Here is a 25,907-nt window from a genome sequence, read left to right as displayed (position 1 = left end):
TCTTCAAAAGTTAAAAATAGAACAACCCTAGGATCCAGCAATTCCACTTCTGGGTATTTATCTGGAGGAAAAAAAACAACAACAACAAGAAAAGATATCTGCACCCTGACGTTCACTGCAGCACATTATTTACAATAGCCAAGATATGGAAGCGACCCGAGTGTCTATCAGTGGAGTAATGGATCAAGAAGACGTGGTGTGTATATGAAATGGAATACTCCTCAGCCATAAAAAGGAAATCTTGCCATTTGTGACCACATGGGTGGACCTCGAGGACACTATGCTAAATGAAATAAGTCAGACGGAGAAAGACAAATACCGTATGCTCTCACTTATATGTGGAATCGAAAACAAACAAACAGACAAACAAAATCCAAGCTCATAGGTAGAGAGAACAGGCTGGTGGTTGCCAGGAGTGGGGGGAGGGCCAAGGGGATGAAGGGGGTCGGAAGGTACAAACTTCCAATTATAAAATAAATAAGTGATGGGGATGTAGTATAGAGCAGGATGACTACAGTTAATAACACTCTATTGTCTACTTGGAAGTTACTAAGAGAATAAATCTTTAAAATTCTTGGGCGCCTGGGTGGCTCAGTCGGTTAAGCGACTGCCTTCGGCTCAGGTCATGATCCTGGAGTCCCGGGATCGAGTCCCGCATCGGGCTCCCTGCTCAGGGAGGAGTCTTCCTCTCCCTCTGACCCTCCCCCGTCTCATGCTCTCTCTCTCTCTCTCTCTCTCTCCCCTTCTCTCTCTCAAATAAATAAATAAACTCTTAACAAAAAAATTCTCTTGATTTCTGCTCAGGTCATGATCCCTGAGTCCTGGGATTGAGCCCCACGTCAGGGTCTGTGCTCGGGGGGAGTCTGCTTGAGATTCTCTCTCTCTCTTCCCCTCTGCCCCTCCCCCTGCTCTCTCTCACTTTCTCTCTCTAAAATAAATAAATAAATCTTAAAAAGAATTCTCATTACAAGAAAAACAACTGTAACTATGCATGGTGACGGGTGGTAACTAGACTTGGAGTGCTGATCATTTCACAACATATACAAATACCGAATCATTCTGTTGTACACCTGAAACTAATATAATGTTACATGTCAATTATAACTCCATTAAAATAATTTTTTTTTTGAGAGAGAGAGAGAGAGAGAGAGAGAGAGAGAGAGCGCACGCGTGTGAGCAGGAGAGGGATGGGGCAGAGGGAGGGAGAGAATGTCAAGCATGCTCCATGCCCAGTTTGGAACCCAGCACGGGGCTCCATCTCACGACCCCGAGATCACAACCTGAGCCAAAATCAAGAGTTGGACGCTTAACCGACTGAGCCACCCAGGCACCCCCCTCCATTTAAATTTTTTAAAAATAACGCAATACAGTACGTAAAGCACTCAGGACAACACACTGTTAGTGTGTAATAGATGTTAGCTGTAATTACGAAAAGGTGCAGTTCCCAGAGACGGGCTGAGGACAGGAGCCCTGAGAAGCCAGTCTTTAACTCGGTTTGAGAGTGCCCGAAAGTGCTGTGGGAGCCCGGAAGTGTGAAGGAAGCTTCCAGGGACCCCCGAGTTCTCTGGAGGAATGCACACTAGCTGGTGCACATCCAGTTCCCTCGGCCTGCAATGCTTTCTCCTGCCTCTGCCTGGCTAAATTCCTTGAGGCCTTTGACGACACGTCAAGGAGCCCCTGACTAGGGTCCCAGCCCTACACCTGGGGAAGGGTCGGCTCCTTCCACGGGGCTTCCCTGACCAGAGCCCAGAAAATGAAGTGAGGTCTTCACTGGGCAGTGCTCCTTTGGAGCAGGGCCTGGCTTCCGTTCACCTCCGGGGCCCAGCACGCACCGCGGCCTCTGGCGTGGAGTGATGCCTGTGAGGTCAGTCGTTCACCATCACTGATCCACACAGCACGTCCGAGCTGCTAGGTGGCGTCTGAGGGCCTTCACAGCTATTCACTCCCGGAAGCCTCGCAACTACTTCGTGAGGTAATAAGCATTACTGTTCTCTCTGCTCTGCAGACGAGAGCGTCAGTCACTTGGTCAAGGCCACCCAGCCAGCAAGGAGCAGAGGCCGCGGTGAACTCGGGCAGGCTGGCTCCAGAGCCAGAGCCCTCAGCCCCCTGCCCCAGTGCTTCTGAGCCTCGGTGAGTTTGCCCCCCGCCCCCGGTCGCGGGGCATTCGGCAAAGTCTGCAGACATTTGCATTTGTCGCAACCGGAGGGATGCTCCTGGCTTCTAGCCAGAGATGCTAACCATCCTCCGATGCACAGAACAGCGCCCCACGAAGAATTATCTGGCCCCAAAGGTCACTAGTGCTGCGGTGGAGAACTCCCAGCATGCAGCGAGTAGGAATCAACGCGTTTGCCAGGTGAATCAAGGAACTAATGCCTTGAGGCGGTCTTGGTTTGGGTCTCAGGTGGCTTAGTGAACGTGGCCATGAGCTGGCTGGCGACTTGCCACCGGGAGGCTGAACACCTGGGTCTGTGCACCTCCATTCCACCACCAAGATCGTGCTGTGTGACCCTGGGCACGTCCCTGCCTCTCCACACCAGTTTCTGCCCTCTGTACCACGCAAGGATGGGTCTCGGGACCTGACGGCCCCTTCCAGCTCTGCTGTCCAACAGTTCCACAGGGGACAGGAGCCCCCAGCAGGGAGGCCAGGTGACAGCTGCGGCTGGAAATCGAGGTCATGTCACCCACGACTTTCAACCATCCACTGACTGGCCACAGGCTCCCAGCCAGAGCCAGAGTGCTCTCTGCCAAAGTCCTATCCTGCCTGGGCTCATGACTACGCTGACTCTGGACTAGACGGACACCGGCAAACTTGGGTGGGTGGACTCCAGGGGACTGCAGAGGGGTAGCTCATTCCCTTGACAACTGTCCAGGCTGATTATGTTCAAGTGCCAAGGACGCAGAGAATGGAGAGGCTCCAGCTCCATGGGTGCCCAGGAATGAATCCCTGAGTGTCAAAGCCCAGACAGGTAGAACCTCAAAAGCAACTCATTCATTCATTCATTCATTCAACAAACCCTGAGCGTTCACTATGTGCCAGGCACTAGGCTGGACGCTGGGAATACTCCCGTGAAGAAGACAGATATATTCCTCCTCCTGCCACCCCGCCCAAAGGAGGGGCCGCCACTGGCTGGGGACCCCCTCTTGGGGGTCTAGGGGAGGGTAAGTGGACACACTTTGGGCCTCCCTTCTCCCAGAGGCTGCTATTCCTGACACCCCAGCTGACCACAGGCCTCGGGCTTCCGGGGGCTTCTCTAGGAGCCATGGAGCCAGCCTCCCCTCTCTTCCGCACTGGCCCCCTCCCAAAGCACACACTCATGGGGGCTCCAGGGGCTATCTGTTGGGTTGGGGAGATGAACTTTTCCAAGGGAGATAAGCTGCCCCAGACTGAGGCCCCATCAGGATCCCTGACACTGCCCCGTGGCCTGGGCTTCCCTCACAGCTCTGGAGTGGTGGTCCCAATGTTAGCACGAGAACAGGCCTTCGATGTTCCCTCCTGAGGCTCAGAGCCCTGACCACCCAGTAAAGGAAGGAAATAAGCAGGCAAGGCCATTCAGCATGACCAAAGTCTACCCCACCGCCTCACCTGGCCAGCCAAGTCAGCTCTAGGATGGACCCAGGAGTCCACCCTCCCAGCAGGGACAGAGGAAAGCACAAACTTTGGTCAGACAAGGCTGGCCTACAATCCTGGGGCTGTCACTTATTAGTATGTGACTTTGAGCCAAGTCCCTTTCCCCTCTGAGCACCAGTTTCCTCATCTATAAGATGGAAGTAGCATGACCTGGTTGTCCTTCCCTAAAGCATCTGTGACATTGCAGAGGCCAAGGACCCCGTTCCCCTAGCCAGCTGCCAATCTTATTTCTCCTGGCAGAACGGGGTCTGTTCCATCTACAGGCCATAGGGAGATTTGGAAATGGAAAATCTAGGATTTCAAAAAACATCCCTGAGTGCCCAGAAGGGGGCGGTGCTGTCCTGGGTTTGGCTCCAGAGGACAAAGGCCTCCTGCGCCCTCTGTTGGCTGCCCTAGATTCTCATCCCATCATGGACAGTCAGTAGAATCCTTAGAGACCCGGGGCTGGAGGTGCCTTCAGGCAGCCCTGAGAAGTGAGGAGACCAGCCCAAGACGTAGGGAGCACAAGTGCAGGATCCGCCTCAGCCCTTGCTCTGCCCTGCCCCTCTCCCCTCCCCTCCCCTGGGCATCACCATTTGCTCCCCGAAGCCTCAGTGGGGCCGGCAAGGCAGAGCTCTGCCCCCACCCCTTACACCTGTCTGCCTGTTTCTGCCAGGACACTTCTCCTGGGGGTCCCTTTCTGAAGGTGCCCCTGCATCCACCCCTTGGCTCTCCAACCCAGCAGCGTCTTCCCTGACCTTCCTCCGCCCTCTGACCCTCACACATATCTTGGAAGCTCAAGGGCTTCCTGATTCTCCCGCTGGGGAGGAAACATTCTAGAAAGAAAGGGATTCTAGGATCCATTCCTGTTTGGTAAGGAAACACAGCCCATCGCTTCTGAAGGGCATTCACCATCCCAGGAGCATTTGCTTAAGCTGCCTCCTCCTTCCCTGAGCACATCCACCCAGGCGCGCAGGAGGGAGATGCCCAGGGGCACATGGCTGCAGCCCGGCGTGGCTGCTTACGTGCTGGATCAGCGTCTCCACGATCTTATAGCGGTCCGGCATGTGGGTCACCATGTCCGCCATGTTGTCCTCAGACGTCCTCACCAGCGTCGGCCCGAAGACCAGGGCCAGGTTCCTGGGCTCCATCTGGGCCGGGGAGGAGAGCAGGTCAGCGTTCACACCCCCTGAGCTCTGACCTCCAGTCCCCCAGGCCTCCCTCACTGTGGGCCCCTCAGGCCCGAGGCCCAACCACATTCCGAGCTGTGCCTGGCTTAGGGGATGGACACCTCCTTGCTGGGCATGGAGATGCCTGATAAGTACAGCACAGGCCCGATTTCAGCCTTACTCATCCCAAGCCTGGCAGCCAAGGGCAGTGCCCAACCTGCTCACCCATACTGTGCTAACAGTGAGAGATCCCAGAATAGGAACCTGCTGGAGGTTCTAAGGGTATTTTAAAACTGGGAGAATTCCTATAGCTCCATTCATTTTCCCTGCTGCAGAACCAGAAGATATAGAGGCTTGATTAGAAAAATGCAATGCGGGGCACCTGGCTGGCTCAGTCTGTAGAGTATGTGACTCTTGATCTTGGGGTTGTGAGCTCGAGCCCCATGTTGGGTGTAGAGATTACTTAAAGTCTTTTTAAAAAGAAAAGAAAAATGTGGGCGCCTGGGTGGCTCAGTCATTAAGCGTCTGCCTTCGTCTCAGGTCATGATGCCAGGGTCCTGGGATCGAGCCCTGCATCGGGTTCCCTGCTCAGTAGGGAGTCCGCTTCTCCCTCTCCCCCTGCTTGTGTTCCTGTTCTCACTATCTCTCTCTCTCTGTCAAATACATAAATAAAATCTTTAAAGAAAAGAAAAGAAAAGAAAAATGTAATGCAAGGGATTCAAGCTAGATCCAAGGACAGATTTCCATCAGACAGCGGGACTGTGGCTCTCTGCCTCTGGAAGGCGCTCAGAAACGCAGGAGATGGCTCTCCAGGGGAGAAGCCCAGAGGGGTGGGGTGGGGACAGGATGACCTCTGAGGAGGGTACGCCTAGAGGGCCTTGGGATTATCTGACCTGGAGGAGCACAGGGTATGCTGAAAGGACCCTATATGCTTCCTTCCCCCACGCTCCACGCCAGCATCCCCCCACCTTGTTTTTCTCCGAGTGGTCAGCAATGGTCTTCAGATGGCCCACGAGGAACTTGAGCGTTTCATAGTAGTGTCCTGGGAGATCCCGGATCTGGGTAGCAGTGAGAAGGGGCATGGGTCTGTGATGGCTGCCCCACCTTCCCACCACGCCCCACAGGGGTTCCCACTGCCATACCTCGGGGGTCTGGAAGCCACCCTCTAACCAGCCCCGTTGGATAGATGGGGAAACTGAGGCCCAGAGAGGAGAAGGGCCTCTTCAAGGTCACAGAAGGAATTGGTGGCATTGGACTCCAGGCCTCCCCGGGCAGGGGTGCTCTCCCAGCCTCATCTGCTTTCTGCCTAAGGGCGTCTCTGTCTCCTTACCAGCTTCCGGAGCGTCTTCATCCGCTCCCTTGAGTCTTCAATGCGATTGGCCTCAATGAAGTCGTTGTATTTGTCTAGAACACAGTGAAGACTCTTTAGAGAGGCAGGAGGCGGTCCCTTTTCCCACTCTCGGGGTGAGCTGCTTCCAAGCTGAGGAGGCCCAGGCTGTTCCAGTCTGGGGGGGTGGGGGGGAGCTCCGTGGCCTTGTGTCCACGTGATCAAATCCACTACAGCGACACTCAGGCATGCGCCTGACCTGGGGTGGCCCAGGTGTGTTTGCTTGGGAAGAAATAAGACCCGAGCTGCATGTTGATACTGGAAGAGGGGCTCTTGCCCCAGCATCTGGGACAAGGACATCACAAGGTCAGAAGAGAAGGTTACCTAGAAAGAGGGAGGGGCCTTTCAGCCTCCAGATGCCCACCCCACTTGGGTCAAGATGCCCCCAACTCCCTTCAGAAGAAGCCCAAGGGGAACTTTAAAAACATGGAACACGGTAAGTTCATTCTAAAATTCATCTGATGAACAAATGCATAAGGACAGCTGAGGCTATTTTGTAAAGGAAGAATGACGAGGGAGGATGTGCCCTCTCAGATACTGAAACGGACTAAAACCACAGCACCGCCACAGCAGTGTGGGACTCACAGGGACCACAAGGACCGTGGACCAAGATGAGGACACAGAAAGGAGCGGAAGAGGCCACATGGATGTTTACTATGTGACAAAAGCAGTATCTGAAATCAGCAGGGAAGAATGCCAGGTGTCAATAAATGTCCCTGGGACAACTAGCTATCTTGTTGGAGGAACAAAAATCCATTTCCAGCTCACACAATATGCAAACAAATTTAATTGCATTACAGAGCCAAAAGTAAAAGTCATTAAAATCTTGGGAAAAACAAGAAAATATCTTCACAATCATGAGGCCTTCCTAAACGTGAGATGCAGAATCCATTAAAGACCAACAGCTTTGACTACACTTAAAATAATTGTTTCCAATTCCTTACAATGCAAAGTTAATAGGCAAATGACAGAGCAGGAGCAAACCACTGCCAAAATTAACAAAGGGTTAATACCTATACTACATAAGAGCTTGTGTCCTACAAATCAATACCAAAAAAAGACAACCCAATAGGAAAATGGGTACACAGTCGAACAGGAAATGAGAGGAAACAGAAAAGGCCAATAAATTAATGAAAAGATAGTGAATTTCCCTAGTAACGAAAGAAACAAAAATGAAAACAGTAATGAGATGACATTTCTCTTCCAATTAACAAAAATGTAAAGTATTGATGACATCCAGGGTTGATGGGGGTGCGCGGAAGCAAATTCCCTCCTATGCTGTTGGCCAGAGTGTGAAGTAGGGCCTTCTTCTCAGAGGGCAACTGGACATTAGCTTCCAAAAATGGCAACCAGGACTTTGACCTAGAAATGCTACATCTAGGAATCTACCTCGAGGACACGTGATCCAGGCATGCAGGGACACATTAGGGAAAGTCGTTGCAACCATTTTTGTAAGAGCAAAAATCGAACACAGCCTAAATATCCATCCATAGGGGAGTGATTAGCTGGGTTCTGGAGCCAGCTGCCAGGGCCGAATGCTGGCTCCGACACTTACAACCTGGGTCACCTTGGGCAAATCACTTCACCTTCGTTTCCTCGTCTGTGCAGTGGAGATACAGGACCTCGTGGGGTTGTTGGAGGGAGCAGTGCTTGGCACAGAGCCAGTGCTCAGGAAGTGCTAGGATAACCTCTGGGGACAGGGACCTCTGAGCTTTCTTTACTTGTATCTATACTATGTGACAAGCACGCGTTTCTCTTGCATTAAAACAAAACCCCAAAGAGTAAAGCCAACAAACCCAATTTAAAAAACGATCGGAGTGCAGCATAGACAGGCGTCCCTCCTCCTCCCATTCCCACTGCCACCTGCTACTCACCATCGGTGAAAAGCGGCTCAGGCAGCTTTCGGAAGAAGGACTTGAGCAGGCTGCTGATCACATTGAGGTCTTGCCAGCGCTGGGGAGAAGGCAAGGACATCAGGCCCCAGGCAGGTCCAGCGGGGCACCCACACCTCCATGCTAGTCCAGCCCAGCCCAGCCCAGCCCAGGCCCTCTCTGGGCTACACTCACAGCTCCACCCAGCCCAGGGGTCTCTGGGCTAAGAAGACACTCATCAGGGTGGTGGTGGCAGAACAGTCCCCAGCTGGGTCCTGGCCCCTTGACCAACTGGCCCAACCCCTCCCTGCTCCGGCAAGCCCAGGGGGCTCCGACATTTGCCTACCCCCAGAAAGTACCAGCTACCTTCTTTAGTGCCAGCACTGTGGGACAGAAGTGAGCAAAACCTCCTTGGTGATTGGACCTCTTTGGGCCTTACAGCGCCCCCTTCTGCCTCCCAGGGCTCCCCACTTGGCAGAGAGTCATCCTTGGACACCCCCCTCTCCTTATGCATGACACAGCAGTCGCTCACGCCCAGCACCCTCCTGTCTCAGACTTTTTGCACTTGCTGATTCCCTCCACTACAACTTTCCTCCACTGCCTTCACAGGCCTGGCTCCTCACCCTGCCCAAATGGCACCGCTTCCAGGAGGCCTTCCCTGACAGTCCCAGCTAACACAGCCACCGCCGCCACCACCCTGTGCAGCAGCCCTGACTTTGTTTCCTTCATGGCACATGCCACACTTTGTCACTGTTGGTATACATTTGTCTCCTTGTCCCTGCCTATCTGTCTGGCGGGACTGCAGCTCCCTGAGGAGCAGGGATCCTGTCTGCCCTGTCCCCCACTGTGCTCCTACCACCTGGTGAGCTCAGTTAGCGCGGCACTTCAATGGTCTAAATCAGTAGTTCTCCCCACGAGCAGAATCACCCCCCCTCCCCAGGGACATTTGGTGATATTCTAGAAACCACTTTGGTTTCCTCAACTGCGGGGGGGTGCCACTGGCATCCAGCGGGTAGAGTCCGGGGATGCCTTTAAACTTTCTGTGATGCACAGGACAACTTCCCATGACCAAGAACTATTCTGTCCAAAGTGTCAAGATTGAGAAACCCTGTTCTAAATAAATGGGTTGTTGAACGCAAGAACGAATGAGGCATGGCCGGGGCGTTGCCCCCTCTGACCACCAGGGGGCACCACCACCCTGCACAAAGTCAAGGGCAACAGCCTTGACAGGAACGGCTGAGTAACTCAGGCCCAGAACACAAGGTAAGGCTCTCCACAAAGACATACAGCTCCACAACATACAGGCTCTGTACAGTGGGTCCACAGCTTAATGCCACACCATCCCACAAACAGTACCCTCCCCTCAGGCTCAGAAGAAGTTACAGTCACCCTGCCCACAATACTTAACTGAGTGGCTCAGTTGGTTAAGCCTTCGCCTTCAGCTCAGGTCATGATCCCAGGGTCCTGAGCATCAGGCTCCCTGATCAGCGGGGGAGTCTGTTTCTCCCTCTGCCCCTCCCCCCTGATCATGCTTTCTCTCTCGCAAATAAATAAATAAATACAATCTTTTTTTAAAAATTAAAAAAAAAATTTAACTTCCAGCAGTTCCCATGACAAAGGACAGGAGTGATGTCTGAGACAAAACCACACACCCAACACATTCGGCATGCCCACGTTCTGGGCCCTGACTTGGGCCAGCTGCCCCCCAGCTCTGGCCATGCTTCTTTCCTGGCTGAGGCCCAGCGAATGTGCTTCAGAGCATACCCACCGCTTCCCACTGCAGCTCCTGCCCACCTGCCCCATCACTTCCTGGCCCGAGGCGTGGGCTCTTCTCATCTCCCAGCTGCCAAACCCAAGGCTTCTGGACCACTCCCATGTGCACGTATCTGTCCCTCATCCCCAGCCTTACCTGTACCCTCTCCTCTGTCTCATGCGGAGCCTGGCCTTTCACTCCTGCTGCCCACCCTCTGCCCGTCTAGCAGCTCCCTCCATCGTCCCACTCTGTGCCCCAGCATGACGGCACCCATCCTCCAGTCAACTCTTGGGCAGTGCCAATGGTGCCATCACCCCAAATCCAGCGGGGCCCCTACCTGATACAACCTCCCTCTCCGGCCCTACTGCCCAGTTTCTGCCAGAGGCACACCATCAGCCCCCAGCTCAAATGTGGGCTCTTCCCTGTCCCCCCTTCCTCCCTCTCATGCGGCCAACTCCTAGAGCTGCTCCTCTCTGCCTTATTCCCCTGGGACCACCATGTCCTCCTGGCCCCTTGCACTTTCCACATATCAGCAATTCTCCCGTAGATGCCCGCTCTGGGCCCCCCTCATTCATATCCATCAGGCATAAGCTAGAGCAGACCCCACTCTCATTTATGCCGCCCCAGCTGAAGAACAAGGGAAGGCTCCCTACTGTCTACTGGATCAAGGTCAAAGGCTTCAGTGGAGCCGTCAAAAGCCCTCTGCCTCCTGCCCTGGGCCTCACCCTCCCCACCGCCAAGCCCAGGAAGAAGGCAGGAGGTGGGTCTGTTCTCTCCCGACACTCAGACCCTCCTCTGGGATTTTGGAAAATGCCATCATTCCCAGCGGGGACGGCCTTCTTGTCCACCTGCCCCGTCCTATTCATCCTTCCAAGATTCCAACACTCAAGTTTCCCACCTGCTCCAGCCCTCAACGTCTTCTCCTTCCTCATCACACAATCTGGTCCCTGGTGAGAGATCAGCCTTTTCTCTTGGCTACTAGCCTGCATGTCATCTCTCCCCATTTCCTCCCCAGAGGCAGGAAGACTGTCATGTATCACATAAAGCTTCACAATATGGGACTCATGGGACTTCATTGCCCAGATCTGCGGTTTTCCAAAACATCTTTCTCAGCAGAGCCCCTTTTGTCAAACATGAAAACCCAATATGAAAATATGACATTAAAAAAAAAAAAAAAAACAGAACAAAGCAGATTAGTCTAGTTCAAGCAAGGATGGGGGCTCCTGACCTGTTCCCGGCCTCCCACAGCTCCTCTGGGGAACACAGTTTGAGAAACACTGGCCCTGCTGCATATACGTCTGTTATTTTTTCTTTTTCACACTGAAATACGTTTTTGGCTTTTTTCCAGCTTCACGGAGCTATAACTGACATATAACCTGCTGCGAGCTCTGAAGTGTGGCTGTCAGATTCCTTCCCCAGCCGGCTTTGTCTCACCCAACCAGCCCCTCCTGACCCTGGCTGCAACCACGCAAAGTGCTGGCTGCCCCACAAAATGCCCCACGCCCCCCTCTAAGCCAGGGGGTCCGCAAACCACAGCCCGGAGCTCAAGTCCAGCCAGCGGCCTGGTTTCGTACGGCCCTGGAGCTAAGAAGGGTTTTATGTGTTTAAAAGGCTGAGGAGGGGCGCCTGGGTGGCTCAGTTGGTTGGGCGACTCCCTTCGGCTCAGGTCATGATCCTGGAGTCCCGGGATCGAGTCCCACATCAGGCTCCCCGCTCAGCAGGGAGTCTGCTTCTCCCTCTGACCCTCCCTCCTCTCATGTGCTCTCTCTCTCTCTCTCATTCTCTCTCTCAAATAAATAAATAAAATCTTAAAAATAAATAAATAAATAAAGGGCTGAGGAGGAGGAGCAAGAGGAGGAAGAGACCGCGTGGTGACCAAAGCCTAAAGCGTTCGCCACCCGGCCCTTTAGAGGTGAGCTGGCTGCTGGCGACCCTTCAGACCTGCGCATTTGCCCCAGCCATTCCCTCAGCCTGGGATGTCCCTACACGGCTTTCACCGGCACTTAGTGAACGCTGTTCGTCCTCAAGGCCCTAGAAACTATCACCTGTGAGCCTTGGCCTCAGGGCTGCCCGGCCATGAGCGTGTCTCTATCCGGCTTGCCAGGGCAGGTCTGCCTCGCCCATCTCGGCGCCCTGGCCCACTGCCAGGCACATCGAAGGGTCCGATGACCACAAGAGACACACACACAACACCTTGCCCCCCGCCCCTCCCCCACCACGCCCACCTCATCCTGCAGGTTGATGTCACCGGGCCCACGGTTGAGCTGCTCCTGCAGGCTGGACACCACCGCATTGTTGCCCGGCACTCGGTAAATGCCCGTGGATTCCAGCCCCCGTGCCTCCACAATGCGACAGCACGCGGCCACAATCAGGGGGACCCGCTGGGGACACAGGCAGGGCAGGCACGTTAGGAAGGCGAAGGGCAGGAATCCCCCCCCCCCCCCCCCGGCAGTGGGCCAGAAGAGGCCGGAAGACCAAGACTGGAGCCGCACAAGCCCAGAGCTGCTGCGAGCCCCATGCGGGGACAGCCTCCAGTCTGGGGGCTAGACAGAACACCAGAGCCTCGCCCAGCTGCAGGCCAGCGATTCTGGGCTCCGCCTCAGCTCTGCTGTTCCCTCCCTGGGCGCTCCCCCACCCCTCCAACCGCTGCGTCTGCAAGATGAGATGGAGCGCTGGTTCCAGAGTCCCTCAGATCTGGCCTTCTGTGCCTTGGGCTCCCCCATTCCCCGCGCGCTCCAGAGTATGGCGCAACTCACCTGGTTCTCTATGGCCGGCTGGCACTCCTCCAGCCGGACCCCAAAAGCCCTAGGGGCTGCCTTCTTGTTCTTCTTGATGATGTTGATGCCCCAGGGGGTTTTGGGAGGGGAAGCACTGTCATCTGGGGTGGGGGAAGGCAGACAAAGCCAGGGTGAGCCGGGAGGCCTGGGGAGGGGCAGCAACCACACTTGGCCACACACACTCGCCCATGTTTGGACATATGGGGACTCCATCAGAGAAGCTACTGGAATGCAGAGGGCTGATGGAAAATTGTATCCTGAGGGAAGATCTAAGACATGAGGGTGTGTGTTCCTGAGGACACAGGCCTCAGAGGAACGTAAGGACTTCTATGTGGTCTCAAGGGCTAAAACAACAAGGTGGGAGCCCTAGATTCTGGTACAACCAAAGAAAGAACTTTCTAATAGCCCAAAGTGTATAAAGATGGAAAAGGCTGCCTCCAGAGAGGATGAGCCTCCCGCTCCTGAAGAGATACAAGCAGAGACTAGGGGGCTACCCAGCTGGGATGTCATGGAGGGAAATCAGGTTCCGGGCCCTTCCATCCCTGAGACTCTGAGAGCCCCCAGACCCTCACAGGCACCCCCCCACACACACACATGCCCTCGGCTCCCATGCAGACCCACAGGGCTGACTCCCACCGTCCCAAATGCACACGCACACACACACACACATTACCCCCTTAGCAGCCACCTTCCTACCCTTGCTCCCCGCGGGCTGGTCCTGAGTCCTGAGGCCACGTGCAGTACTCTGTTTGAGGAACTCAGACTTGAGGCCCCCCAGGCCACGAGAGATTTTGGGGGAGGAATCAGCTTTGGGCCCAGAGCTATGGCTGTGTAGGAAAAGGGGGAGAGGAGAAGTCTTCATCTGGGGTGACCCAACATGCCACCTGCCCTAGCCTCCTACCACTCTGGACCTCCCTCTCCATCCCTGAAGCAATGGGTTCGATGCCCCTGCCATCCTGCCTGCCCCCAGCAGAGGGTGACTCAGGGGCTGCCCTCAGGCCTAGAGGTGGGCCAGGAGGATGGCCTCTGTCTGGAGTGCCCCTAACCCCTGGCCAGGACTGTTCAGGAGAGGTGGGCCTCACCTTACTTTGCGATAATCATTAAGCTTCTTGCTGATCAGAGCTTGGTTGGCACAGCCGGGGTCCTGGAGGAGAGGAAAGAAAAAACAGACCCTATCAGTGCCCACAGCCAGCCAACTCAGGTCTCATCCCTGGCCCCAGCCTCTGCTTTGCCTCCCCTCTCTCCTCCATCTGTCAGCTGGAGGGCTCACACCCTGGAGCGAGAAAAACCGGGGCTGGACTCCTGAGCGCCCCCTCACCAGCTGTGTGACCTAGAGTAACCCACTAGCCTCTCTGAGCCTCAGTCTCTTCCATAGTAGCAAAGGAGATAATATGGCAACCTCGGGGTTGGGGTGCAGAATTACGCATGTAGCACTGATCGGATTCCTGGCAAGACACAGAGGAGGTGCCCCATGACGGGCAGCTACTGCAATAACGAGGGTCACTTGGGTCCCCCCCTGACTATGCCCTGCTGGGGACAGCCCAGCCAGGCCCCCCAGAGCAGGGGCCACAGATTCCAGGTACTTTCCTCCCCACAGAAGGAAAGACAATGTTCTGAGGAGAGCAGAGCCTGGTTCAGCAAGAGGATGGGTCTCCCCTCAGTGAGAGGGTCTGTGGCCCAGGGGCTCTGTACTAGGGCCCCTCTCCCCATGGCCCGAGCAGGTGCACACGTGGACGAGGGCCCAGGCCCACCATCCTCAGGCAGAGACCAGCCCCTGAGCCCAGGACCCCCCACGTGAAATCTGTGCAGGTGTGCCGAGGCACCATAGTGCAGGCACCTGGCCAAGGGGGAGAGGGGTGGCGGACACCCCAGCCCAGGCTCCTGGTATGCAGGTGCAGCTGCCCAAGAGGGGGCGCCATTTAAAAATTACCCTGAAATTCCTGCCAAAGCCTCTGGCTCAACCAGTGCAGCCTGCTGCCAAAGGCCAATCCTCTTGGCCTCTTCCCAAGGTCAATGTGTTCGTGCCCCGCTGACAGGCCAGCCCTGTCAGCAGTGCCAGCCACGGTTCTGGCCCCAGGGCACCTCCTTCTGTAACACCCTCCAGAAGAAACCCCTGCTTCCTGAACCCCAACCTGAGGTTGGCCTGGAGCTGACCTCTCTGTGCCAGAGCCCGCCCAAGGCAGTAATAATAATAATTAATAATGATAATAATAATCATTAGTGTCATTCCTCCAGTTATTAGAGTTACTGCCAGCCAGGGAACACAGAGGATGCCAGGGGCTCTGGGAGCCACTGTCTGCGTGTTCTCTTCACACCAAAGCCCAGGTGGGTGGAACTCAAGGTGTGCTCCGGTTAGCCCACTTTACATAGGAGGGGACTGAGGCTCAGTGAGGTTGACGAGGTCCACGGTGGGTGAGGGGTGGCCCTGGGGCTCCCCCACCCCCTTCCCCGTCACCCCAGGCCCCGGGTGGGCGGCCGGGCCCTCACCTCGCCCTCGGCCCTGCTGTTCTCTCGGATCGCTCTGATCCAGCCCAGCATGTCATCCCGGTCCTCAGCCTGAAAGAGATATTCACAGAAGTCAGCGGTGGTCAGCCGGAACACGTGCCTCCTCTTGGTCTCGCTGTAGGAGATGTCCACCAGGCAGGAGCCGATGCAGACGGGCGCCGCCTCGTCCTCACCTGCGACGGCCGCCGCCGCCCCCGCCGCCGCCGGCCCGGGCTCCCGCCGCTCCTTGCTCAGCGAGAGCGAGCGCGCCCGCAGCGCGGCGTACACCCGCTTCCACTGGCGCAGGCCGCCGCCCGCTTTCTGCAGGGAGACACGGGGAGGGGGAGAGACGGGAGGGGGGAGGGCGTAAGAGGCCAGGCCTGCCCTCCCCGCCCCCACAGCCCGCGGGAGGGTGGGGGGCCTAGGAGAGCTTGCGGGCGGCCACAGCGGTGGGGACCCCGCCCCACCTCCTGGCCAGCCGCTCCGCCGCCTGAACGCCCGCACCCATCGTTCTCTGTGTCCCCACCCCCCAGGGTCCCTAATCTTCCTTTCAATACTAGCACCTTTCAATCCTGGCATCAAGGGCATCTGGATCGGCCACGCCCCACAGAAGCAGCTGCCCCCGCAGCATGGCCCACCTTACATAAAATCCTTGTAAAACCACTCCTAGTCCACACACTGCCCCCTGCACAGCAAAACTGGTCAAGAATCGTCCACTGCACCTGCTCTCCCTGCTCTTTGGCCTCTCAGGCTCAAGGCTCTACCCAGCATCCTGGGCGCGCAGGCCCCCCATGTTGCCAAAGCCAGGGGCAGCTTCTCCGTCCTTCCCGGCCCTTTCCTCAACCTCTCTGAGGCATGTGGCCCAGCCTGCCGCTCCTTCCTTCTCTAAACCCTCCCTTGGCACCCCAGGGTCCCTGTTTTTCCTCCTAATTCCACTGGCTCCTTCTCGGTCTCCTCCACTGGTTTCCTTCCCCACAACATCCTCTCACCAGTGGTTCTCAACGGGGGCGAATGGTGCCCAGGGGGACATTTGTCTGGAGACATTTTCAGTTGTCACACCTGGGGATGTACTATGGCATCTAGAGGGGAGAGGCCAAGGATGTTGCTAAACATCCCCCGATGTCCAAGACAGCCGTCCCCTGATGGCCAAGACAGCCCCCCACCACAAAGAATCATCTGGCCCCACATGTCACTAGAGCTGAGGTTAAGACCCTGCCCTAAAGGAGGGGGGAGCTCCAGAACTTTGTCCTGGGCTCCCCTTTCCCTGCATGCCTCTCCCGTGATGTCATCCATGCCTGTGGCTTTAAATCCCATCTGCTGACAGTGATTCCCAAATGTATCCCTGGTCTGGCACCCCCCCCCTCCCCCCCCAGCCACAGCCCTGCACCTCCCACCCCGGCTCAGTGTCCCCACTTGCATGTCCCGTAGGCACTCTGCACACTACCTGCTCCCCATGGGGCACTTGATTTTTGTCATCAGACTTATTCTCCACAGCAGCCCCGGCTCAACTTCTCCAGCTCAGTAAATCCACCCAGATGCCCAGAGACCTGAGAGTTGCCCTTGACCCCTCCCTTTCCCTCACCCTTGACATCCAACCCATCAGAATGTCACAGCTGTTCTGCTTCCAAAATACCACCTGTCTCCATCTTTCCTGCTACCTAGCACCTTGTCCACACCACCAACACCTCTCACCTGGACAACTACACAAACCTTCCTAGTCCCCACCCTCGCCTCCTGTAATCCACTCTCCACCCAGCAGCTTTGGCCACCATGTTTTTTAAGTAATTACACCCAACGTGGGGCTCAAACTGATGACACTGAGACCAAGAGCTGCATCCTCTACCGACTGAGCCAGACAGCACCCCTGCAGCCCTCCTTTTTTTTCTTTTTTAAGATTTTATTTATTTATTTGAGAGAGGGGGAGAGAGAGTGAGAGAACACAAGAGCAGGGAGGGTCAGAGGGAGAAGCAGACTCCCGGCTGAGCAGGGAGCCTGATGAGGGGCCCCATCCCAGCACCCCGAGATCATGACCTGAGCCGAAGGCAGACACTTAACCAACTGAGCCACCCAGGCGCCCCTGCAGCCACCATTTTGAAATGTAAATGAGATCATGTCTCTCCCCTGCTTAGCACCCTCTCGTGAGTTCCTGCCACCACTGGAATCAAATCTAAGAACTTTGTGGTGTGTCCCTCCCTCTCCAAACTCAACTTCTCCACCAACATCTTTCTCACTGTGTCAAGACACAGAGGTCTTCTCTAGTGAACAAGCCAACCCTTTCCTTTCCTGGGGCCTTTGCTCTTGCTGTTCCTTCTGCCAGGAGCCCCTTCTCTGGCTTCTCCATGTGGCCTCCTTCTTGCCCTTTAGGTCTGAGCTCAAATGTCACGAATATCACCTCCTCAGTGAGGCCTTCTCTGACCCTTTTTTTCTAAAGGCAGCTCCCTGCTACCTTACCTCCAAACTTCAAGGCAATCACATCACCCAGTTCATTTTCCCTGAGTGCTTACTGCAACCTCCAGTTGTGCTGGTTGTGGATCTCTCCAGGAAACGGTAAGCTCCTGGGGGCAGGGAGCTTGTCTCTCCTCTCATGTCCACATCCAAGAGCCTAGAGCGTCCACGGGCGCAGGGTAAGTGCTCATCAATATTCACTGAGTAAATGAATTAATCATCCCTGGAGCACGCTGAAGGCAGGGGCTCCATCTCCCCCATCAGACCGAGGGCTCCCTTCCTTGGGCTGGTGGCCTACCTACTACTCCTCACCCACCATGGGCCTCTGCCCTCTGAACAAACCAGGTGAGGAGTTTCCACGGCTGGCAGGTAACACAGCTACATGGGGCCATGCGCCCTGCCCACCACCACAGACCTGCTGGACCAGACAGGATCGTCGGAGCAGGAGACAGCATGGCCCTCCAGGGGATTTTTTTTATATCAGAGTGAAGTGGTGGCAAGGGGCCCCTTGGAGACCAAACCAGCTAGGTGACCTTGAACGAGTCAAGCCCCCTCCCTTGGCATCAGTGTTCCTTACTGGCAAAACGAAAAGGGTACTAGCTGGTCTCCAAGGTTACATCCAGCTCAAATTCTAGGTCTGTGACCGCAGGGACCTGTCACACCCGCCCCTCCCCCCCCCCCCCCCCCCAGCAAATGGCCTCTGAAAGAGGCTGGGGGGTGGGGGGGGATCACCCAGGAGAGGCTAGACTTGCTGGAGCAGACAACATGTGGCTGGCAATCAGTTCCCCAGACAGACTAAGGGCTTGAAGCTGACTTGAGGACACCTCTCCTAACTCCCAGGCCACAGCACCGAGGGGACAAGTGAAATCGGGTCCTGGCCGAGCCTGGAGTGGAAGGTCCTGTCCTCCAGAACTGGTCAGTGAGCAGGAAGGGGCCAGCTCCCCTCCCTGCCCGGGAGACGCTGTGGTGGGGCTGCCGGGGGCCATCCAGAGCTGGGGGCCAGGCTACCTGGCAGGCAGGAGTCAGCTGTCCTCCCCCGTTCCTCAGAGGGGCTCCAACTTTGGGCTGGAAGGGTTTGCCACCCCGGCTCCCCTTCCTCAGCCCACACAGCTGGCCCCCGCTGGCCCTCCTAGGCAAGCCCTCCTGCCATCTTGCTGGCTTTCCTCCTTGGTCTGCATTCCCCATGTCCTCTCCAGGTACAGCCGGTCTCTCGCCTTCTCCCTCCACGCTCCCCCACGTGCCTGTGCACACCTTGATGGACTCCTTCCCAAGTGCCATGCCCCCGGAGCCTCTCTCCCCAGGACACCTCCATGTCCCAGGGCCCTTGGACTCTACCAGTCGCCAAAGGAACCCTTGGCTTCCTCTCACCAAACTTGCCCCTCCAGTGCCTTGTGGCTCAGGGGAAGGCCCCATCACCCCCATAGCCGTCATCTGCCTCCTCCGTCCTCTCTCACCTCCCAGCCATCAGCAAGCCCAGGCCATCCCTCCCTTGATCGCTCCAAATTGTCCCTTCCCGTTGGCCCCATGCCAGGACCTCGGTCAGGGCCCCCACCCTCGCTCACCTGGACAACAGCAATGCCCTTGTCTTCTCCTATCACAGACCCTTGCCTCCTAGGCTTACACACCTCCCACCCCTACCGGAACCCCTGCAAAGGCTTGCCGTGGGGGATGGGGCCCCGCGAGCCAGCGCCAGACTCCTCACCTCGGCTTCCCGCTCTCAGCCTGGCTTGAAGCCGCCCAGCACGGCCCCCCGTACCCCCCGGACCGTCCAGGAGGGCGTCTCTGCTGTCAGAGCACTCGCTTCACTCCCCGCTGTGGATCCTCACACACCCTTCATGTCACAGCCTCCTGGACACCTGCCTGCGCCCTGCCGAGATTGGGGTCACCTACCGCATGCCGCTCCGCTCCTCCCCTGTGACAGTCACGCCCTGGCAACTATTACGCACCATGTGCTTTCTCGGCTCGTCCTGAGCCCCAGCAGGGCAGGACTGGCCTGGCTCCCTCTCCACAAAATACCCAGAACCTCGACCACGAACCGGGAGCACGGCAGGCACTCGGTCATTACCATGGACTGGACGAGGGCACGGCTGAATGCCCACCCCCGCCACTTCACCTCACACCAGGGTGCAGGATAACCCTGTCCCCATCTTACAGATCAGAAAAGTGTGGCACAGAGTGGGAGGAGGCTGCCCAAAGCCTTACGCTGGCCATGAGTGGCCGGGCAGGAACTCCATGTCTGTCTGACTTCAAAGCTTATGTTCTCTCCCCAGGTACAAGACCCCTAGAAGGCAGGGCGGAAAATTCGAATCATAGCAGAAGAAGAGCTCCCTGGGCCAGGCCGGGCGTACGCTTTTGCTCGGGTTAACTCGTTTAATCCCCAGCAACAGGTGTATGTGCTAGGGGTTGTTGTTAGCTCTATTTACAGACAAGGAAACTGAGTCATAGACAGCTGAGTCACCCAAGCTCCCCCAGCAAGGCATGATGCAGTCAAGGGCCAAGCCCAGGTTTATGCTAACCACTCTGCTCAGCTCTGCCTGGGCGGTGTCTCCTTCTTCCTCCTCAGCCTCAGCACAGCCTGGAAAGGCCTTCCTACTCCGTGGACCCAGGGGCCCCACCTTCTCACGCTGGGATCCTGTTTGTCACCCACGGCCCAGCCATTTCCACCGCTCACCTGGATCGCTGTGGTGGCTCTTCATCGGTCTTCTTGCGTCAGGTCGGCCCCTCTCTAATTCATTCCCCAGGAACCCGAATGAAAGAGGCCCCAGGGCTTTCAGTTGCCCTCGGGATAGAGACTAAAATCTCTCCTCCTCCGTCCTGCAAGACCCTGAAAAGGCTGACTTCTGCCTTCTTTTGGGGTCTCAGCTCCCCTAAAAGAATCACCCTGGCCTTGCTCCCTTATTTTCCATGAGCCCCCGTGTCCATCTTTGGGGTGGATCTGCCAACCAAGCATCACTGTGGGGTGGTTCCGTCCAGATTTCAGGCACACTGACCGGACCCATGGCACAACAGAGCCCATCTCTCTGGTTAACCTCTTTTCCCTGAGTTCTGTAGGTTCCCCCAGGAAGTTCTTCCTGACATCTAACCTCCACCCCTCGCGCTACAGCCTCGGCTGGTTCTCTCTGGCTCCAGAGGCTGTGGGGTGGGTGCAGAAGCTGGAGAGTTCTGCCGGAGACGGCTACCATCCACCTCCACCTCATTCCAGCAAGCACCTTACCTTCCCCTTCTTGGTGAGGACCTGCTTATAATACAACCAGCCTTCTCTCCTGATATCGCTGAAGGTTGCGTCCGAGAGGTCAGAGGTCGAGTGGCGCTTAGAGGGAGCCTCCGCATCTTCGGAAGTGCCCCAGCTATCCAAGGACTGCAGTGAGACAACAGATGGCAACTTAGGGTGGCTCCCATGGTGCCAGCATGCCAGGAGCCCCATGGGCCTCGCGCAGCCTCCCAGGCTGCTGTGCTGTGTGGCCTCACGGGCCCTGCCTGCCCTCTCTGGACCACGGCGCTGAGGTCATGGGACGCATGTGCTGAGGAAGCCAGAAAGGAGGAAAGGCCGTGACCTGCCAAGCACATGCCTCACCACGCTAGAAAAGCCAATCTGGAACCTCCCATCACTTTATAGACTTGAAGAAACTAAGGAAACAGAGGAAGCGATTGTGTTGACTTGGAGTTAAATAAACAGAGGAAGTAGAAACATCAACAGAGGCTGAGTTAGTGGAGCAGGTAGTCCAGCCCACAAGGAGTTAAACAGAGGAAGTGATAGTGTCAACAAGGTGACAGGTCAAGGGAGAGTTAAGTAAGCAGAGGAAGTGATAAGGAGCGAGCCAGGTGACAATGTCCTCAAGGTGTCAAATGAACCAAAGATACCGAGGGTTTGAAATCAAATGGCTTCTCCAGGGTGTCCATAATCACAAAGAGTGAAGGCCATCTCAGAACGGAGCCCAGGGCGTGCCCAGGTGTGGAGCCTGGGAACTCTGGCCTGTCCATCACTCTCAATCCTGGGTCCCCCTCCTGTCCCGTGTCCCCCGCCCCCTAAAGACGCCACGCACATATTGCCCGGTGCCAGCCAGTGCGGGCAGTTTTGGATACCCCCCCGGGGAGCAGGCTGGCCGAGGGAGATCCCTGTCCTTGCGGAGCTTACATTCTAGCTGGGACACGGGCAAGAGAGGAGACAGACGCATAAACCCTATCACAGGAGGAGTGCTGAGGAGAAAAAGCTAGGTGCCGAAGGGAGACATGACATGTCAGGGATGAAGGCTAACATCTCAGAAAAGTTCGAGAAAACCTGAAGAAAGTAACCAAGGGAGTCCTGTGGCTGTGGAGGGGAGTTCCGGATGGGGGACCGGCAAGGGCCACGGCCTGGGGTGGGAGGGTGCAGATGTCTTTAAGTGATGACGGAGCCCACGTGGCCAACGCCAGGGGGATCGGGCATGGGGGGGAGGGGAGACAGGAGCCGGAGGAGACCGCCCGGTCACTGGGCTCCACAGCTGAGGCACCGGTCACTCTCCAGCCCCCCCTCCCCCGATGCTCGCGCGCACGCGCACACACACTCACCACTCACCCCGTCAGTGAAGAAGCTTCGCAGCATCCGCAGGCTGGGTACTCGGTTTGGCAGGCGCCTGGGGAGTGAGAACGGAGTGTGAGGAATGTGGGAAGCACAGCGAGGATTTCCCCCCAAATCCCAAGGCTCAGGAGCCTTCCAGGGAGTGGGGGAGCTCACTGCCCTGGTGTGTAGAGGACACCCGGTTGGGGTGGCCGTGCTGTGATGGCCGCATCCCGTCCTCACCTCAGAGCCCTGCCCTCTTCCCGGAAGGTGTTGAGCCCGTCGTCACAGGACTTGGAGCGCTCTGTGGTGATGGCCAGCAGGTAGGAGGAACGGCGGCCAGCCTTGATGCTGCCTGCAAAGCCGCCCACATTGGGCCACAGAGTCAGCAGGGTGGTGGCGGGGGCGGGGGGGGGGGGCGGCTCCCCGGGCCAGGAGGTGGCTCTACACATGGGGCCGCAGGGGTAGCAGAAGCCAGCAGGGAGAGGCCAGACATCAGGCAGCAGGCCCAGCAGAGACCCCCGAGGACCAGGCAGCAAGGGAGAGGATGGGGCTGGGGTTCAAGGAGCACTCACTGCAGTCCTGGGAGTAATGGCGGCCGAGGGCAAAGGTGAAGGTTGGGGAGGATGGGCTGGTACCCAGGATGGGGGCTGAATTCATGGCGCTGGAGACCACAGCAGAGGCAGGGACATGCTTGGCTTGGAGGTCAATGCTGGGGCTGGTGGGTTCATCTGCAAGCAGAGCGGGTGGTGGATAAAGGTGGCCGAAAGCTAAACCTGCCTGCCCCCATCCCCAGCCCCACCTCCAGGCCCAGACCACATCCCCAAGGCTCAAGTCCTCCAAGGCCCTGCTGGTAATATGCCCATGGCCAAGGGGCCCCCACCCCCCAGACTGTGAGCATGGAGGCTCAGCCCCTGCCTCCCCTTCACACCAAGGTGACCCAGGCATGAGGTTGAGCCACCCTCCCTAGACTGGGCTCCTAGACTGGGAGTCTCTTAAAGATAAAGACTGACTCCCTCCATCACTTGGGGGCTCCTTGAGGGCAGTGCTATGTGTCTCCCTCAGACTGGGAGTAGTTTGAAAATAAAGGCTTCACCTCTCTCTCCCCCCAGACCAGGAACTTAATAAGGCTGTGTCTGCCTACTCAGACCAAAGGCCGGCCAGGGGAGGCCAGGGCTGGGTCTCCTCTCCCTGGTCTGGCCTCTTCTCCCTCACTCCCATGACAGCACAGAGGGTGAGCTCACCATGCTCAGCTCCAGGTACCATCTCTCAGCTCTTGGCTCCCAGTCTCATGATCTTGCCTCTGGTCCTTCTCTCAAGCCCCTAGACCCAGCCCATCCTGCACCCTCATGGATACAGCGAGCAAACCCTAAACCTTGTCCGGCCCCACTCTCATTCCCAATATGGAGGCGAGGCACAACCCTCTAACTAGGCCAGAAACCTGGGAATCACCTGGCCTCTCCACTCTCTTGCCTCTCCCTTACCCAGTATCTGTTCCCCGGGCAGCAAACCTTCAGTGTCCCCTCTGCTCTCAGGGTAAAGTCCAAATTCCCCAGAGACTGATGGCCCCTCTGGATCCATTCTGGTGACCTGCAAGGGCACCCTGCCTCTCTCACTTCAGGGACTTGGCGTATTCTATTCTCTCCCTCGACATTCTCCCCCTGGCTAACTCCTTCTCATCCTTCAAGTCTTAGCCCTAATCCCCTTTCTCCAAGATTCTCTCCTTGGCTACCACACCCCAATCTAGGCCATGTCACTCTTCTCTGTCTCCGAGAGCTCCCTGTACTCCCATCACACACACACACACACACACACACACACACACACACACACACACACCCCATGGGGTTGTTCTTTCCCATCATCTGTCCCCGCCGCTGGACCACACACTCCAGGAGAGCACGGAGCCTTGCACAGTGCCTGACACAAATATTTGCTGGACGAACGGATGGGTGGAGGGTGGATGGAGGGAACGAAGAGTGGAAGGAACAAAGAAGGGTAGAACAAAGAAAGGATGGAGGGATGGAAGGGAGAAATAAATGAACAAAGGGAAGAAGGAGGAAGAAAGGGAGGAGGAAAGAAGAAAAATGATGAATAGGTGGGCAAGTGGGTGGGTGGGTGGGTGGGCAGATGAAAGGAAGGAGGGAAGGAGAGAAGGAAGGACAGACAGAGCTGAATAGAAAGGGAGAGAAGGAAGACTAGGAGGGAGGGAGGGAGGGAGGGAAGATGGCTGGAGGAGAAATGAACAGAAGAAAGGATGACAGAAGGATGCAAGAGAGCACAGAAGGATGGAAGGATGGATGGATGGATGGATGGACAGAGAGAAACAGACTAATCCCATCAGCACTCAACACAGAGTTCCACCCATGGTGACAGGTGGGTGGGGTACAGCAGGGCACAGATGACCAAGTCTCCCAAGACAGCCACCTGTACCATCACTCACCAATGAAGGGGATGGAAGCCAGAGAGTCTTCAGTAGTGGCCAAAGGGGCCACCTTCCTGCCCAGGCGTTCTACTCGCCCACTGGTCTCTGGCTCTGGGGACTCTTCTCCAAACCCAAGGTTCATCTGTCTTGCAGGGGGCAGCTGGACCTTGCGGCCCGTGGGAGGCTTCTGTCTCAGGACCACCTCGTCGCGACGATCCTCAGTGGGAGGCTCCAGAGCCCGGGTGCTGGGTTCTGGGCGGACAACCCTGGGCGGTTCGGAGGCCTCCGGTGGGAACGATGCCGGGGACTGAGCCAAGTTGAAGGTGGGCAGCCCCCCAAAGGGTGTGTCCCGGAAGGAGAGTGCGTGGAGGAGGCCAGTCCGGCGCTGGAATGATGGACTGTAGCTCCGGTATCCAATGTACCCAATGTCGTCCAGGCCTTGGAGACCAGGTGGGGGTGGGGCCTGGGGCGCGGGGAGGTCCCTGGGGGAGCAGGCAGAGGTGCGGGCAGACGGACGCTGGGAAGCCCAGCCGCAGCGCTCAAAACGGGGTGACACCAGTGCTCCTGGCCCCAGTGCCTCGGCGGAGCGGGTGGCCCGGCTCAAGTAGTCGTCTGAGCGAGCTCGGTGCCAGCCTTCCTGACCCAGTTGGCTCAAGGCACCCTGGGAGGTGGAACAGGGCCATGGGCGGTGGGCAGTCACGTCCTCCAACCGGTCCTGGGAGGCACTGCGGGCCCGGGGGGGCATGGCAGGGCACCGTCTCTCCCCCGCCCTGCGGGGTACCTGGTTTGACAGCCAGTGTGACAAGGCCTGCTGGCACTCCAGTCTGCTGGGGGGCACCCGGCCGCCAGGCTCAGGGAAGGCACGGGGCGTCCGGGGCTCCGAGGGGAGGCGGGGGAAGGCACCAGGGCTGGAGCGGGGCTGGCTCATCCCCAAGGAAGAGTTGTCCAGATGGGTGCGGGCGGCAGAAGGGACGCGGGGCCCCGGGTCACTCCAGGCGGCAGGACTCCGGGGGTCACTGGGCAGTGCTGAGAGGGGCTCAGGCACCATAGTGGCCCAGGTGGAGACCCGGGCTGGCGGGGCATAAGTCTTGCGAGGGTAGCAGATTGGGGGTGGCTCTGGGATGCTCCGGGCCTCTCCAGAATACGGCTCGTTCCCCTTCAGGTAGGCATCCTGGGAGTAGGCCTGGCGGGGGACACACAGGCAGGTGAGCAGGGCAGGATGAATCCCACAAGGAAGATCTACAGCAGCCCTGGGAGATCAGGACCCCAGAGAAGGGGACTGAGGGAAAGGACCAAGCAGGGGGAGCCCTGAGTGGGTGGGGGAGGGAGGGCATGCTCCAAAGAGAGTCGGGGGGAAGGGAGGGAGAGAACAAAGAAATTAGAGGCCTTTGAGAGTCACACACACACACACACACTCTCTCTCTCTCTCTCTCTCTCTCTCTCCCTCCCCCC

General features: G+C 57.1%; 1 protein-coding gene across 1 annotated transcript in view; it reads right to left on the bottom strand.

Annotated features, from left to right (window-relative positions):
* ARHGAP23 (Rho GTPase activating protein 23) overlaps positions 1–25,907 on the bottom strand; it is a 70,485-nt gene that overhangs the window by 12,069 nt on the left and 32,509 nt on the right. Inside the window, exons 7-20 of the mRNA XM_073883762.1 lie at positions 24,474–25,638; positions 22,606–22,761; positions 22,274–22,385; positions 22,049–22,106; positions 20,708–20,851; positions 15,052–15,369; positions 13,647–13,708; positions 13,261–13,391; positions 12,544–12,665; positions 12,013–12,168; positions 8,038–8,116; positions 6,107–6,180; positions 5,745–5,834; positions 4,633–4,758 (exon numbers count right to left, since the gene is read on the bottom strand). Coding sequence (XP_073739863.1) covers positions 4,633–4,758; positions 5,745–5,834; positions 6,107–6,180; positions 8,038–8,116; positions 12,013–12,168; positions 12,544–12,665; positions 13,261–13,391; positions 13,647–13,708; positions 15,052–15,369; positions 20,708–20,851; positions 22,049–22,106; positions 22,274–22,385; positions 22,606–22,761; positions 24,474–25,638 — 2,793 coding nt within the window. The remainder of the gene's footprint in view (positions 1–4,632; positions 4,759–5,744; positions 5,835–6,106; positions 6,181–8,037; positions 8,117–12,012; positions 12,169–12,543; positions 12,666–13,260; positions 13,392–13,646; positions 13,709–15,051; positions 15,370–20,707; positions 20,852–22,048; positions 22,107–22,273; positions 22,386–22,605; positions 22,762–24,473; positions 25,639–25,907) is intronic.

The sequence above is a fragment of the Callorhinus ursinus genome, unplaced genomic scaffold, assembly GCF_003265705.2.
Source record: "Callorhinus ursinus isolate GAN/ISIS: 27379988/994484 unplaced genomic scaffold, GSC_fseal_2.0 scaffold52, whole genome shotgun sequence".
Classification (NCBI taxonomy): domain Eukaryota; kingdom Metazoa; phylum Chordata; class Mammalia; order Carnivora; family Otariidae; genus Callorhinus; species Callorhinus ursinus.
Note: the sequence above shows the minus strand (reverse complement) of the source record. Positions and strands in the feature narration are given on the sequence as shown.